The 16,215-nt window shown below is 39.6% G+C and overlaps 2 protein-coding genes across 2 annotated transcripts; both read right to left on the bottom strand.

Annotated features, from left to right (window-relative positions):
* Positions 1 to 3,296: 3,296 nt before the first annotated feature.
* On the bottom strand, positions 3,297 to 9,064 carry kcnh6b (potassium voltage-gated channel, subfamily H (eag-related), member 6b; the record flags this gene model as incomplete). The annotated part of the gene is made up of 11 exons (XM_079260913.1): positions 3,297 to 3,593; positions 3,693 to 3,897; positions 4,151 to 4,331; positions 4,616 to 4,879; positions 5,185 to 5,293; positions 5,440 to 5,633; positions 5,726 to 5,978; positions 6,063 to 6,262; positions 6,943 to 7,336; positions 7,514 to 7,939; positions 8,921 to 9,064. 11 exons carry the CDS (start codon positions 9,062 to 9,064, stop codon positions 3,297 to 3,299), a joined length of 2,667 nt encoding a protein of 888 aa, XP_079117039.1.
* Positions 9,065 to 10,126: 1,062 nt separating this feature from the next.
* On the bottom strand, positions 10,127 to 15,846 carry taco1 (translational activator of mitochondrially encoded cytochrome c oxidase I). The gene is made up of 5 exons (XM_079260920.1): positions 15,369 to 15,846; positions 15,183 to 15,289; positions 13,717 to 13,850; positions 12,756 to 12,918; positions 10,127 to 12,192 (listed from the first exon to the last, which is right to left on the bottom strand). Exons 1-5 carry the CDS (start codon positions 15,652 to 15,654, stop codon positions 11,983 to 11,985), a joined length of 900 nt encoding a protein of 299 aa, XP_079117046.1. The 5' UTR covers positions 15,655 to 15,846; the 3' UTR covers positions 10,127 to 11,982.
* Between the last annotated feature and the right edge of the window lie 369 nt (positions 15,847 to 16,215).

Here is a 16,215-nt window from a genome sequence, read left to right as displayed (position 1 = left end):
TCGGAGTACTCTAACGTGCGTTAGCAGCTTACACCTTGCCATACCTCGTCACTGCTGACTAATATCACAGGTTATAACACTGTACATTTAACAGGGGCTGCTGCTGTTGATATAAATCGCAAAGCTGATTGGGGGGGGGCTGCTTTACAGCGCACACACTGCACTACATTTTCTGCCCTTTTCAGTGTGAAATGGTCCCACACTTGCGACTTTTTTGGTCTTTTCCTCCCCTCTTCTTCACTTTCTGCCATTAGAGACCAAAGCAACGAGAATCTTCAGACAGAAAGCAAACCGCTCGCCGCTGCTGTCTGAAATGTCTGTCATCAGTCCAGGTGAAACAGTCATTTTTGTACTTGAGTTACTCGAGTAGGTGTATAGTTCACTTGGTAAAGCAGCTGCTTTTTACAAGCTGCCAGGTGTAAGGAGATCGACACATGGGAGGCAACGTCACTTCTCCTCCATTCATTTCCTATCACATAATGATATTAACCAGGATGTTATCTTGTTTTCAAAATAGGTTATTCTTTTCTTTTGTAAAGCACCATTAACAGCAAGATTTCGGTTTGAGCAAAATCTCCCAACATGTAATTCTTCATGCTTTATCTGTCACGTACTGCAGTGAAAATGTCAAAATTCCCTCCAGTATAATAACCAATCACATTCCTTGGAGACAAGCCATCTGAGAGTGTGATGTGAGACACTACCGCTGTCGCTGCTGTTTGTCGCATCCCGTGTGTCGTGCCCATAAGGTTCAATTTCCACATCTCTCTGACCCACTTTCTCACAGAACAATAAAGCACACTAAAACTCAATGTTAAACACACACATTGCATCCAAATAGCATGTTTTACTGTTTCCATTTGGATATTATATGCTATTATAATTATGGATGGGACTTTAACATTTTAATTATGATTAATTAATTACAGAAACATTAACACTTTAAAAATTTTAATGCATTTAATTGTAGGACTTTTGTCAAAGCACAATTTCTAGTACACTGATTACACTAATGCACACAGTACTTCTGCGACTTCACTTAACTGCATTGGCTCTATATTTAGCGATGTTTCAGACCCTTCAGTGAGTTTATTCAAAGACAAAATGAGCATCAACAAGTCCATTGACTTTTTCTGGCGGTATCAGGCCTCGTCGTGAGTAACAATAAAAGAATGTGCCGTTTTCTTTTTTCCGTTAGCCGCAACTGCAAAGCCCCCTCTATCTCTCTCTCCCTGTCCTCCCTCCCCCTTCCTAAAGATCACACATAGCTTGGTTCTCGTGCAGCTTCACGCTGCAGTTGGAGCAAGGGGTGATCCCCTCTGCTGTATGATTAGACTGAAGTTGACGCTGCTAATTTATTCTGGTTTACTGTCAGATATGAATGTCTATTAGTAAAGAATCTGGGTAAAAACATTGATAAAGTAAAAATTATTGTAACATGTTTTAGACTTAATTAGAGAATAAGTGAAGCTGCAGCTGCTAAAGTATTTAAAATAACACTAACTTTGGGTCTGTTCAGTTTTGGCCAGGGATGTTTTGTATTTCTTTTTTACTTTTTCAAAGTTAAATTCATTTATCCAGACATTAATAAAGTTTGAGTTTATTATATCAATCTCTTTTACTATTATTTGATTTAATAATGGCTTAAAATCCATTTAAATGAAAAAAATGTTGCTTTTTGGGGCAACTTGAAAAATAATTAATGACAAAGTCTGTAAGTAATTAGATTAATTGTTTAATCGAGTCCCACCCTTAATTGTAATGCTTGTCTGTGCAGCAGTTTAATATTATTTGCTAATACTAATTGAATATGATCCGGTCTTATAAATTTTTTTCAACAATGATTTTATTCAAGGTAACATGAATCAGTTTTATCACTGAAAAAATACATCTTTTAAAATATAATGTGAAGAGTTAGAATAGGTTGAAATTGTATTCTTTTATTGATTTATGAGAAAATGCTGATCAAAATTTGTCATATTTTTATTTCTCTAATGTTCACTGTTCTGGTGAACTCTTGGGGTTGATACTGTAAAAATCTAACAGGAATTAACAAAAGGTAATATTTAATAAGGCCAGAATAGTAAAGGTGAAGGAGGTCCAGTGACCAAGACTAATTTAATACTCTAGTAAAAAAAAAAAAAAATAATAATAATAAAGCTGGAGATACTTTCTCTATTATTAATAAAAACGTGTATATTTATCATAAAAAAACACTTTAAAAAGTGTGACTAAACACATTTTATCATCATCAAGTTGACTTTGTGATCTGTGCACAGGTGGATATTATAGAAAATGGATTGATACCACTTTGTTGTCATGATGTGTGTTTTGTATTTTAGTTTTGGTTTCATGTTTTGAATCTTTAGTTCTGGTCTTTCCTGGTAAGTTTTCTTGTTCCTTGTTTAGCCTTTGTTCCTGTTTATTAGATTCACCTGATCTCGTTTTTTTCATTCACCACACCTGTGTATTGTTTGGTTTTTCTGTGTATTTATACCCATTGATTTCTGTTCCCAGTACTGGCCCATTGCTTTTGTTTGTGTTTGCCTCCCGTGTTCGCTTCCCTTCGTTTCAGTTCATTAAAACTTCTTGATAATCTGCATCCCTGGCTCCAATTCCTGCATTTGGATCCTCACTTCCACCACTCTCGTGACATTTACAACCAGGAGAAGTTACATACAAAATATACAACAGTTGCTTAGAGCTTCAGATTTTTTTTTTTCTTTTCCTCGGTGGTGCTCATCAGTTGCCACCTTTAATTTCATTCAAGTTACCAAAAAGCAAAAAAAAAATTTCAAAATAGTATAACTACTGCTTTATTTTCAAGTAACTATCAGTCAGTATTGTTCAGACTCAGTGTAACAGCATTGTCCCGGTTGGTAAATGAAAGCTACAACTCCAGGTTAACACAAGGTCAAGCCTTACAGGATGGTAGCGGATGAGCTGGTAAAGAACAAAATCACAAGCAAATTTGAAGAACTTTTGAGTCTTGTGGAAATTAAAGTCATTGTCCATTAAAAAAAATATGATAGCGGTCCTGCGTCTGTCCTCATTGAAGTTGAACCGTTTATAAATGCTACTCTTGAGGCAAGTTCTTCAGATATACTTTGCAACTGACAATATGTGAACTTGTGTCAAATGGAAATCCTTCCTGGTTGCCATGATCTGATTTGGACACAACTTGCTGTCCAGATGTGGAGCGATACCTGATTGTTCGCAGACAAAAGAGAAGGACTTGTTACATGGGTCCTTTAAAAAAACCTCTAAATAGATTAGTTTTTTTTTTACATTGGCTGTCAGATGATAGACAGCACAGGATCTGAGGCATGTTTCTGGATTTCAGACCCCCCTGAGGTGACATCCAGGTTCACTGGTAGCGAGGGGCAGCGGAGGTTCTTGCAGAGTCTGGAGTTGGTTTTGAGGGCTGATGTGGCTGCTTGCTGGGGCAGCTGTGCAGTTAACACTTTTTGAGTGTCCGCTTCAGGGGTGGTGGTCATGATTGACGTGTCATCAGACGCTGCAGTCATATGGATCCCACTGGAAAGTGACTCCTGGGACTTCTTGGAGTATTTCAGGTCATTCTGGTGCAATGTCTAAAGTAAAAAAAAAAAAAAAAAAATTAAGTCAGATGAAGACTTGTTTTAAACATGTTTAAGTAAAATTGCTCATAGTTTCCTGGTATGGTTCCTTACCTGTGCAGGTGCCCGGCTGTCTATCTGTACAGGAGAAACAGGAAACATATTGTGCAGAACTGGAGTGGCAGTCCCATACGGTCCAGTTGAATCAGAAGGGAGGGTACTGGATGATACTGTGCTGTAAGCTGGAGGTACAGGAGCGATCTGCCTCTGGAGGAGCTGCAGAATAACGTTGATGTCAGCTGTCATGCGTGTCTCAAGTCTGAAAAGGTTAGAAGCAAAAGGTTAGCAGAAGACTGTTGATGAGGCCTTTGTCATAAACCTTTTATTTGCTGCATCTGACTGTCACATTTTCCACACCATGCACGTTCAGCACATCAAATGAACTGTAATTATCTGTTTCCATCATACTATTCCCAAGAAACTTAAACATATACATAGCAGCTCATCAGATAATAAAGAAAGCCAAACAAAAACAATATACATATATAAAATGTATAAATTATATAATGCACCTGTTGAGTTGTGAATGTAAAACCTCAAGCCGAGACTCAAGCTCACTGGGTCTGTCTTCTGTAAACGGAGGGGGATGGTTTGAGTTGCGGACAGAGGAAGATCTCCAGACATGATTAGAAAACTGCTTTGCTTGTTGGTCTGGCCAGTATCGATACATTCCTGGCACCTTTAAAGATGAGGCTGAGGAAAACAAAAGCAAATTTGTGGGGAAAAAACCTTCCGTATAAAAAGTTCTATGATTACAGTTTTTAATATTTCTCCCCCTATCCGTCTCAGATGGAAAGGAAAATACTTGAAAATAGCACAACGAGGCACCTTTTGTGGATGGTTACACTGGAGAATGTTTTTTAAGACAAATGCTATCGACTAAGCAACATGAACTGTAATTGTTTGCAGCGTGTTTAAAATCTCAAAATTTGTATTTCTCTTCTGCGAAAATCTTCTCAAGAGCTATTTCCTTTTACCTTGGTGGCCCTGATCCAGCACCACATCCTTCCCCACTGAGGTTCCACTCTGGGGTGGCAGTTGCACCACAGAGGGGGAGTAGTCCTGTCTGGCATCTTCTTGAAAGGAAAGCTCTGCTCTGGCATTGCGAACAAAAGGCTTTGCCAGGTCATCGCTTGACTGAGAACATGAGGATCCACAGCTCCAGAAATCCTCCCAGTTGGCCTGAGGAGGAGAGTGATGGCAGGACCGAATGGGGTACGAGTCCTCATCATCGATCCCATCTGTTCACAGAAAGCAAGTATAGCGCTTTTGTGGCTCAATCCAGTTCAGGTTTTCAGGTATGTAGTTCTAACAGATGCTGAGTAGAAGTGCCAACAGAAACGTAATATTTCACCACAATAGGATAACTCAAGTTCTGATTTCTTACTCTGTATGGAACTGACAATCACAAGGGATGATTGTATTTTCTGTAAATTTGATTTATGTGAAATTAAAGTATAAAAAAATAATGATCAGTTATTTCAAAGTAATTTTTAATTATTTGGTAATATCAAAGTAAGTTTACCAGCCAGTGACAGAGACTCACCTGGCCTTATTCTACAGTCTAGAGAGTGAATCCTATGTCTTGGTTTGTGCCGATATTCGCAGTCGTCACCAGAATCATCAGTTGTTATTAATGGTGCCACTTGATCAACCTTAATCAGCAAAGAGAAAAACAACAAAAAAAATCCCATCATTCATTCTAAACTGATTCATTATATGCCCCGAACGGCATTATACCATGCTATTTTTACCATTACAAGCAATTTTACATCAACATTTTTCTTTATAACCAACACACTTCTCGCAAGTCAAATGTGATCTCCAAATTCCTCCAGAATTTATCAGCAAAACTGGGGTACATATCGAGAATCTCAAGCAGGTCATCCCGGTGGATTCGGTGCAGATCACAGTAAGTGATGGTGTGCACATCTGCATTGGACTTCCCTGGTTCGTCATAGAGGTAGATGAGCTCTCCAAAGATGTCGTTCTTTTCTGCAAGAGGATACAGATGCTGATTTTACACTACATTCACACCACATTTACACCACAGTTTGAGCAAGTTCATCTTGGCTAAATAGCTTTACCCAAAATTGCTACCACCACATCATCCCTCACAACCTGGATGGAGCCACGTGAGATGAAGAAGAGAGAATCTAAGATGTCTCCGTAGTTTATCAGGGTGTCTGCTGGAGGAGCGTGGACCGTTTTGATCCTCATAGCTAAGGCACGCAGACAAGCCTGACTGCCTCCCCGGAAAGCCTTGCAGTTTTGTAGCAAAGAGCGGTTTAGGTGCAAACAGATGTCAGCCTGCAAAGACTCTGGAAATCCCTTCAACACCTGAATGAGGGAACACAAAGTTATCAATAAATCAGCATGGATGGAAAATGGTAACATCGAAGAAAACAGGTTTTGCTTTCTCACAGCATTCATGTCTATGCCGTTTGTGTAAGACCAGGCGTGCTGAAAGTACTCCTCCAGCCTTTGGCGCAGACCACCTGGAATTTGATGGAAGCGAATGAACTCTTTGACCCGTAGCATTTGAGTGTGGTAACGGGTTGTACCAGAGTAAAGTCGCTGGATGATAGCAGACACATTCCCAAATATGCTTGCATACATGAGAGCTGAAAGACAGAGGAAAAACAGGGAGACTGTCAGTTCAACTATAAGATTTTGGCAACAAAAAAATGGTTATTATGACCTGATTTCTTATTCCATCTGTTAAAGGACTGATTTGCTAGCATTTGTAAATAGTCTTTAAAACTATGTCATCTAAATAGCAGGCTCCTGTACTTTGTCTTCTTGTTTTGGGAATTACTTTTACACTTCTCATCCTCACTTGATCAAGATCGGAATTGGACTGATTAAGGTTAGGAGTAATTTGGACCACTGGATTCTTTACTCAGATTTTGAACTGTTTTGTAATGAGAATAAGGAGTTCTCTGAAATGGAGCAATACACCTGGTAAAATAGTTTGGTGGCCTTTCAACTAAATTTCAGCATGCATGTGATTCAACACAGCCAGTTCAGCTGGTTACCAACTCATTGTAGCCCGACTCTGCACACCCATCTGAATGAACTGAGCAGCTCCATTCTGCTGCTTGGCCAAAACTTGCCCACACAAAGCGAGCAGATGTCAGACGACAGCTGAATGTGTTCACTATTTGCCTCAGATTTGGTACATTTGTTTGCATGTGTTGTAGAAAAATGTATTCAAGTCAAACCGGTTCCATTATGGTTTTAGTTTTACATGAATTCTTTATCATTTGCTCCATAAAATGTCACACAGTGTTATTCAACTTACATCCAATGACCATGACACAGATGGAGAAGATCTTCTCAGAGTTGGTGTTTGGAGACACATTTCCGAACCCCACACTTGTCAAGCTGCTCAATGTGAAGTACAGAGCAGTGACATATTTGTCTTTGACTGATGGACCAGAAGTGGAGTCACTGTCATTGTACGTCTTTCCCAGTTGTTCAGCCAGGTTGTCCAGCCAACCGGTCTCCGTGTATGGCCTCTCAACAAAGCCAATGGCGTACCAAATGCAGGCTAACCAATGGGCGATGAGGACAAAGGTGCACATGAGCAAGAAGAGGACAGCGGCTCCATATTCAGAATATCGGTCCAGCTTTCTTGCCACACGTACCAGTCTCAAAAGTCTGGCTGTTTTCAGCAGGCTTGTTAAGGTTGCCATCTTTGGTTTCAATTAACAACAGTGAAGCAAATGTTAGACAGGATCATTCAGGATTTAATAACTTCAGAAAGATTATTCATAGAGGCAAAAGTAAGATAACTCTAAAAGTCCAAATACAATATGAACTTGGCCATAAAATAATCTCTTATTAAAGGGAGGAAAAAAGTCTGTTCTTACCTCGTCAGAGCCAGATCGGAAAATAAGGAGGTCAAACGGGACTGCTGCAAACAAATCAATAGGGAACCAGCCTTTGATATAATGCTTGGCGATTCGGCCGGGCTGTGTGATCACCTCGTCATTTTGGTCCACGTATGTCGTACGAAGGTTGATGACTATGTCCACAATAAACAGCACGTCCACCATGAGGTCTGCCACATTCAGAGGATTACATGTGTAGCCACAACGTCTTTGTCGTACATCTCCATGTTCGTCCAAGAGGAAGGCAGCTGAGTAAGGAGTGAAAACGGCTGTGTAGAGGACAAGAAAGAGAATAATCCAGTCCCAAAATGCCTTGAAGGGGCTGTAGTGAAGCAAGATCCACCATGTTGTTTCTGGCACATGGAGTTTGTATTCAGGTAGCACATCAGACTCCAAAGAAAGAACCTAGAAAAGAATAATGTGTCCATAATCCTCAAATATGAAAAGATGTCTTATTTCACAGTTAAATCTGAGCGTTTATTGTGCATTATTTCTCTATTTGTAATTTCTGAGGCGTCATAATCCCAAATCATTTGTAGTCTTTGGAATAAAAAATGAACATTTTAAACAATTGGATGTTAAAAATTAAGCACAACTTATTTCTAATTCCTTTTTTCTGAATTTGTGCTATCCAGCAGACTTTGCCAGAAAGTACTGTTGTGATTACAATCTTGGTGGAGGCTGTATGTTCTGGTATTATTACCCTGCTAGTCCAACAAATGCATGACCACACGTGGTTCTCAGCTAGGAAAGACTTTAATAAAGTCATCCTGAAAGTAAAAAAAACAACAACAAATGACCAAAATTTAAAACAAAAAAACGTGGTCCTGTAATCAAACCTGTGAGAGCTGACTGAATGGGCTGTAATGATGGATTCACACAACTGAGCTCATGACCTCGCACGGTCCCAACTTTGGCCCGATTTCAAAAGAATATTTACTAACCTAGAAAATGTCACTGACCTGACTGACAGAACTGTCAAATACATAGATCTGTAAGATTAGATGGATAAATTCACAGATGAGAAGAACCGTAGAATCAGCGGCTGTTTAAAGTACTTCCTGTACATTTATTTTTGATCCATTGCACAGCATCCAATGATTCAAAATAGTAAGCCCCTGGGCTGCAGCCGTAACAACGCTCAATGTATCTTTGCTTTTCTCACCCATGATGAAAACAGCCAGCCACCAAACACACCACACACTGATTTTTCCATAAGCGGATTAATTAACCGTAGTCTTCCATCATGGCGACTTTCTGTGGGTTCTCCTCCCTGACTGTGAGCATTAATGATGGTGAATGAGTGAGTTTATTCATTTAGACTTGCTATTCTGTGACGGCCACACAGCGAGAAACTAAGCCCATGTGATTCCTGTCCCTCTGTACCTGTGTGACCTTTTCTGTGACGTTCGGAGGGCGGTCCTTCCCCTTGGATGGACTGAGCAGCTCCATTCTGGGAGTTTGAAGTGAGCGGCATTCAGAATTTCTGATGGCTGGTTCCCCACCCTTCATGAGGTCGGAGTCAGACATGAAGCTGTGTTGAACTACAGATGACCAGAAAAACACTTTTATTCAAGCTAAATTGAACCTGTACCATCCTCTTCTTGAGGATTTAGTTTAATTTAGCACTTTCTACTCATTTTCTAAACTTACATACTGATGTTGTGATCATATTATTTCATAGATTGTGAACAGCATTATTATTCTTCTAATCTTGATATATTTGATTTAAATAGTTCATTTCTACACTTTACACGTGATCTCGGTTTAATCTAAAAACTTTGCCACAATGTACGGTAGAATTAAAATGCTTTACTTATTACATCTGAACAACAGCAGTTACACTTGAGATAATCATTTAACCAGCAAATGAATAAAAAATTAATTTAAAAAAAAAAAAACATACCTGATTTAAGACCAAACAAGTCAGATGGTTGTGTATCTTGACCACAAGGCCATAGCTCGAAGTTCCTTCCTCCGAACGCTTTTTAAGCAAGTGTAATAAAAAATATGCACGGTTATTGTTCTTGGTTTATATTTAGGCGCAACAAAAGCTCTTCTTGTTATCGCTGTGTTGCTGTAGATGTCAATGTTAAGCCCTCCACCCTGGCACAAAGCAGAGGACTGCCCTGCACTAACATTGGAGACCAATCAATGCCACGCTACAGCTGAGAGGAAGCAACAGGAAAATCAATGACAGGCATTGATAACAACACAAACTGGTTCAGAGACACAACACCGGGCTTCCCTGTTAAAGCAAATCCACATTTATTTGTTCCTGGATGTAAGATTCCATTAAGTCATCCTTTACAAACTTGATTTTTTTTTTTTTTTTAAAAAGACTTTTAAAAACCAAGCAGACAAAAGCTATAGCACCCACACAACATGTTGCAACTATGTTGTTTATGTAGTATTTTATCGACTACAGAGTTGACACTATGGCAATATGAGGGTGATGACCCATGATGACTTTAGCTCAAGGTGTCCTTCAGCTGTAACCTTCATAATCTGAGTTGTTTCCCATTTGAAAATAATCAGCTAGATTTAATCTTTACAGCTTCAACACTTAATAAAGAAGAAAAACATTCCTCTTTATTATTTTTTTTTAAATTAAACAAATAATCAGGATGTGATTAAATAATCAAATCTCAAAAATGTAATGACACAGACTAGTTTTAGTGTTACACATTCAAACCAAGTGAACAGATGGCACATGCAGGTTTGCTCTCCCAAAGTTTTAATGTGGTTCATTACAGGTACATCTCAGAAAATTAGAATATTATGAAAAAGTTCAATATTTTTGTCAGTTATTTCAGAATGTGAAACCCATATATTATATAGATTCATTACATATGGAGTAAAACATTTCAAACATTCAGTTTTTGAAATTTTGATAATTGTGGCTTATAGATAACGAAAACCCAAAATGCAGTGTCTCAGAAAATTAAAATATAGTAAAAAGAAAAAACTTCAATCTTGGAAAGTCATGGTGTCACACCCTAATCAACTAATCAACTAAAAACACTGCAAAGGTATCCTAAACCTTTAAATGGTCTCTCATTCTGGGTCAGATGGATACACAATCATGGGGAAGACTGTTGACTTGACAGATGTCCAGAAGATGATCACTGACCCTCCACAAGGAGGAAAAGCCATTAAAGGTCATTTCTAAAGCAGCTGGTTGTTCACAGAGTCCTGTATCCAAGCATATTAATGGAAAGTTGAGTGGAAGGAAAAGATGCACCAGCAAAAGGCATAACTGCAGCTTTGACAGCATTGTCAAGCAACATCCATGCAAGAATATGAGAGCTTTACAAGGAGTTGAAGCTGGACTCAGTGCATCAAGAGCCGCTACGCATAGACAAATCCTAGACATGGGCTGCAAATGTCACATTCCTCGTGTTGCACCACTCCTGAACCAGAGACAACGACAGAAGCATCACACCTGGGCTGAGGAGAAAAAGGACTGGACCGTTTCTCAGATGAAAGCTAATTCTGCATTTCATTTGGAAACCAAGGTCCCAGAGTCTGGAGGAAGAGTCGGGAGGCACAGAATCCATGTTGCTGGAAGTCCAGTGTGAAGTTTCCACAGTCTGATGATTTGGGGAGCCATGTCATCTGCTGGTGTTGCTCCACTGTGTTTTCTGAAGTCCACAGTTAACACAGCCATCTACCAGGAAGTTTTAGAGCACTTCATGTTTCCTTCTACTGACAAGCTTTATGGAGATGCTGATTTTTTTTTCCCCTGCAGGACTTGGCACCTGTTCACACTGCCAAAGTTACCAAAAGCTGCTTTAATGACCATGGTGTTACTGTTTGATTGGCCAACAAATTAATCTGATCTGAACCCCAACTCATTGCTGCCTGAAATGGCTGTGTTGTATTTCCGACTGTTTTGATACAATCGTAATCATTTGAGAAACCTAATAAAAATTTGAAAATTATGATGCACTACAAACAACACAACATTTGCTTTCAAAGTAGCTGCAGTCATAATAATATATAATATATGCAATATAATATTGCACATGTGGATGAATTGCGGATAGAAATGTGTGCAGAAATATGCATGGAAGTATGGGAAACCTCAGAACATATATGGCTTATTGATACTGGTGACTAAGACACAAAAAGCCTTGCTGACTGCTCTTTGCTCAGTGTTGTTGCAGTATGCAGATCAGGAAGGCTTTTGGATGCTCATGGCTGGCAGCTCAGCAGCTCTTGTAGCAAAGTGCATTAATGACTGCAAATTGCAACTGTTTTCTTTTATTTATCTTTCAAGATTTTGGACACAGAAAGCATCAAAACAGTCTCACAGTAATGTCTGTTCTTTGTGACAACATGCAGTTGAGTCCACTGATAAACAAGGTATCAGCTGGCAAATCCTTTGTGAAATCAACATGTTCCACATTGTACTCGGTATCCACCAAAATGTCCAGAAACTGCACTCAGCTGTCAGCCTGGATGTTGTCCCACACTCGTACAACATCTGGGCAGTCATTGAGTGCTTCTATTAGAGTCGAGGCAGCTTCCATCTGTACCTGGTCCAGAGACGAGATGTTGTGGGGAAGAAACTCTAACCCAGCTGACGTAATCTGGATACCAAGCTCCTGCAGTGAAGTCCGCACCTTCTTCAGATCTGTCATGTTGCAAATAAACTGGAGAGAGACAAACAGATCAAGTTAAACTGCAGTTATTTGCTGAAACTTCAAAGTGTTTTAATCTGCAAGCATGTGTGAAATGTGTCTATTACCAGGTAATTCAAAATGTACTATCATATTACATTATGTACTATTATAAAACACAGAGACACAATTAACTCATTGGCTACCAGCCATTGCTGTAGCAGAGATCACCATGCTGCTGGCGTTTTGGAGCATTTTGGTTCATCTTTTGAGACTATAAATGTTGAGTTCTGGGACTGCAGATGTAGAGGGGGCGATGTGGCCAGGCGCACGCGTCGGGGCATCTTCAGGAAGCACACACGGAGAACAATCACAACATGTCGGGAGTGTGCTGGGTGCACACTCAAAGCGTACTCGGAGAACACATTTTTGGGACTTTTTGATGCCAAATCAGCTGTTCATATACTAAAACCGCAAAAGGCCTTTTTTGGCGTCTTTAGAAATGAACATTTGGATTCAGAAAGATGTCAAAAGCTGTCTTTGCCAACAAATTGGTTAAAAGAGATAAACAGTTATCCTTGCTGTTGCAGTCTAACCTTCAGAAGGGCTTTCTCCTCCTCATCCTCAGTTTCTTGGACATCTTCAGCTCCGGCCTCGATGGCCAGCTCGAGAGCTCTCTCTGTAGTGATGGTCTCACCTGGCACCAACACCACCCCCCTCCGGACGAAGTTGTGACGGGCTCCGTCTGACAGCATTCCTCTGTGTGCATATTTATATTTTATATTTACCTTCATTCTTCTTTCACAAACTAATAAAAGCAAAACATTTAAAAAAAACAAACAAAAAAATAGTAGGATCAAGCAGATGTGTAATTAAGATGATTTTATGGAGAATAAAAGGACAAGCCAGCATTTTGCATCTGCTCCAGCAGCGCCAAGTTAAATCTCAATAATTTCTTCAATTAACCAAAACAGTAAATGATTTATTTAAAGCAGGGGAGTCCAAGCAGAGATCACCAAATCCGGGCTTTAAAGGCTGGTGCCTTGCAGGTATTTGATGTTTCCGTGGAGCAACACAACTGATTCAATTGAATGGATCATCAACAGGCTTGTTGTTGGAGATCCATTTTATTTGAATCAGATGTTGCAGAAGGAAAACATTCAATACCTTCTGGAAAATGGCTCTAGAGGACCAGAGTTGGGGATCTGTACTCGGATCAGACTTGGGCACCTCTGATCTACAGTATTAACCATCTGATGAATGCATGAGGACATCTAGTGGTTAGTGCCTTTTGCAGTCTGCTCCTGGCTTTGCACACATTGTCCTATATACGCATGTGTTTTTACCATGAACTGATGAATTATTGTATGGTATGGATGCATTGTGAAGATTCAGACTGGTTATATGTCTGAATAACTTGTGATTCTTTACTTCCTTATGGCTGAAATGGGTAACTGATCCTCTGTGTGAAGCATGTAACTCATCTGTAATGTTATAAACGTAAATGAAAACATCTGTTTGTCGGCTATACAATGACAGCGGAGAAAGTATCCTGACCCGTTCTTGGTAAGCAGGCGTTTGATTTCCTGGTGGGTTCGAGAGTTGTTGTCAGTCAAGACCTCAATTAGCAGCAGACACCCACCGGGTCCCCGAGCTTCAAACATGTGCTGTGATGCTGGTTTAGCCTTTTCCTGTACACACAGTTTAGAACAATAAATAATATTGTAAACAGGCACTCAGGAAAAAAAGAGTTAACTTAGTTACACTTAGTTACACACTTGCTTATTTGGGAGTGTGAACTCAAAATTTAAGTGTTTTATTTGATTAGTTATGTTTCCTGATCTGCCACATCAGTGACCAACCAGCTATGCCCCGGCAGGTAGCATCGTTTCAGGAACTTTTAGCACTGAGATTCAAATTAGTTTTACAAGCACTGAAAAGACTACCAACATTTAAATTCTCAAAATCAAACATGAGGAAACACCTACAGTCTGTACAGAATAGTTCAGCACCAGACTATTTTCTTGCAACGCCACGCTGTTGTGATGGATGCGGTATATGGTTTAGCATAGTCTTGCAGACACACACAAGGCCTTCCCTGAAAGCAAATGTTGCTGTCAAACATCCATGTTCCCAAAAGCATTGATGATGTCTTCAGAGATGTAGAAGCTGCCCGCATCATGTGGACAATCATGCAATCCCATACTATCAGAGAAGCAGGCTTTTAAACTGTTTTTTTTAATATAACAAGCTACGTGGTCCCTGTCTTCTAAAGACCACGTTATACAGATTTTTTTAATCTGACCACAGAGTAATTGTTCACTTTGCTTCAGAATATTTAAAATTTTCTTTAACCCACAGCAACCTTTGGCCTTGTCCCTTGCAATTCCTCCTTATTCTCTTGATTTTTTTTTTCATATAATACACTTTAGATGATGGGATCTTCAAAGTCTTCAAATCACACTGATCCACAAATTTAGGACACATTCTTTTGCAGACTGGTGAACCTCTGTCCATCTTTACATCTGAAAGGTTGAAATGCTCCTTTTATACCCAGTCATATCACTAACCCGCTACAATTTAGTTTATTTCATTGCTCCTTAATTATATTGCTCCTTATTTAAACTATTCTTAAGTTGTTTTTAACTTGTGCCTAGTACTTCAAAAACATCATGATCCTCCTGTTTCAACTTTCTGAAGATGTGTTGTTGCTAATCAAATTCAAAATGAGCTGATATTTTCCTTAAAATGATCAAAACTTTTTTTTTATTTTATCATCTTATATGTTTAAATAAATGGTTTGTGAAAATCACAAAACATTATATTTTTTACATTTGACTAAGCATCCCAACCATTTTGGATCTGAGGTTGTAGATAGATGACCTACTAGATACCATGTAACAGTAACAGTTAGTTAATGCCAAATTTGGACATTAAGACAGAAAAATTATATACTTCTAAATACTAAGACACTTGTGAGTTTGTCACATTAGTTCATCACCCTGTGAGTGTTGTCAACTTACCGCACCCTTAATTGCTGTGTCTATGGATGCTTTTGGCATATTCCTGCTCCTGCACTGCTCCAGTATGTGGGCTAAATTTAGATTCAGGTCTGGGTTTGATCCACCTTCTGCAGATAAAAATCACAAGTGAATCAGTGATGTAGACAACTCAGCTGTGTCAACTTAATACAAGTACAGTAAACTTACCTTTGACCGCTATTCTGATCATTAAACCAAACTTCATAAACATCCTCGCTCTTGCCTCATCTTTAGGTCCCTTGATGTGTTTCACTTTTGACCACTTGTTGTGTCCGGCGAATAAGGCAGAGCTCCCCTGCAGGGTCCTCACAGGACACGTCCTCCACACCGGAAACAACGCGCATGCAGCCGTCAGAGGCACGAGCCGTACCCGAGCAGAGAGCCTGCCCGAGACCGCAGGCGGAGATGCGGTGAGCAAGGTCCGAAGAGCCCTGAGTATCACCAGCCCCACCATGCCCTTCAGCTTCACACACACCAGCAGAGATACCGAGAAGTGTTCCTGCTGCACATGTGGAGCAGAGGTCCAAGCGTCACGACGCACCTGCTTTTCAACTACCCTTAAGATTCATCTGAGCCCTCAGAAATCACTATTAACACCCAAAAGATTTCCAAATGACAGTTTTGACAAGTCAGGACAGCACGCAACTACAGCTGCCCTTGTTGTAAAACCGGCACTTCCGGGTTATGATGACGTCACAACATGGCCCGTCAAAATAAGAAAAACGTGGGAAATTACCGAGTCGTTTAGGCCACTGTCTCTCAAATGGGGGTACGCGTACCCCTGAGGGTACTTCAAGGAGGTACGTGAAATGTTAAAAAAAAACAAAAAAAAAAACATATGTCTTTGTATGTTTTCTTTCAAACATCCTAAATAAAACAATATCATTGTATACATATTTAATATATTTCAATAAATGTAAGTGAGCATTCATAAACTGAATTTAGATTTAGACTGACACCATTTCATTCCTCCCAACCGACATGAACATGAACCCCACCGTTACGAGACAAATCA

This window comes from Telmatherina bonti (genome assembly GCF_933228915.1).
Source record: "Telmatherina bonti genome assembly, chromosome: 21".
Classification (NCBI taxonomy): domain Eukaryota; kingdom Metazoa; phylum Chordata; class Actinopteri; order Atheriniformes; family Telmatherinidae; genus Telmatherina; species Telmatherina bonti.
Note: the sequence above shows the minus strand (reverse complement) of the source record. Positions and strands in the feature narration are given on the sequence as shown.

Coding starts and splice junctions, on each gene's coding strand:
- taco1 (XM_079260920.1), bottom strand. CDS start 15,654: ATGGTGGGGCTGGTGATACTCAGGGCTCTTCGGACCTTGCTCACCGCA. Junction 15,290..15,368: donor GATCAGAATAGCGGTCAAAG/GTAAGTTTACTG, acceptor TTTTATCTGCAG/AAGGTGGATCAAACCCAGAC. Junction 13,851..15,182: donor ACACAGCAATTAAGGGTGCG/GTAAGTTGACAA, acceptor CTGTGTGTACAG/GAAAAGGCTAAACCAGCATC.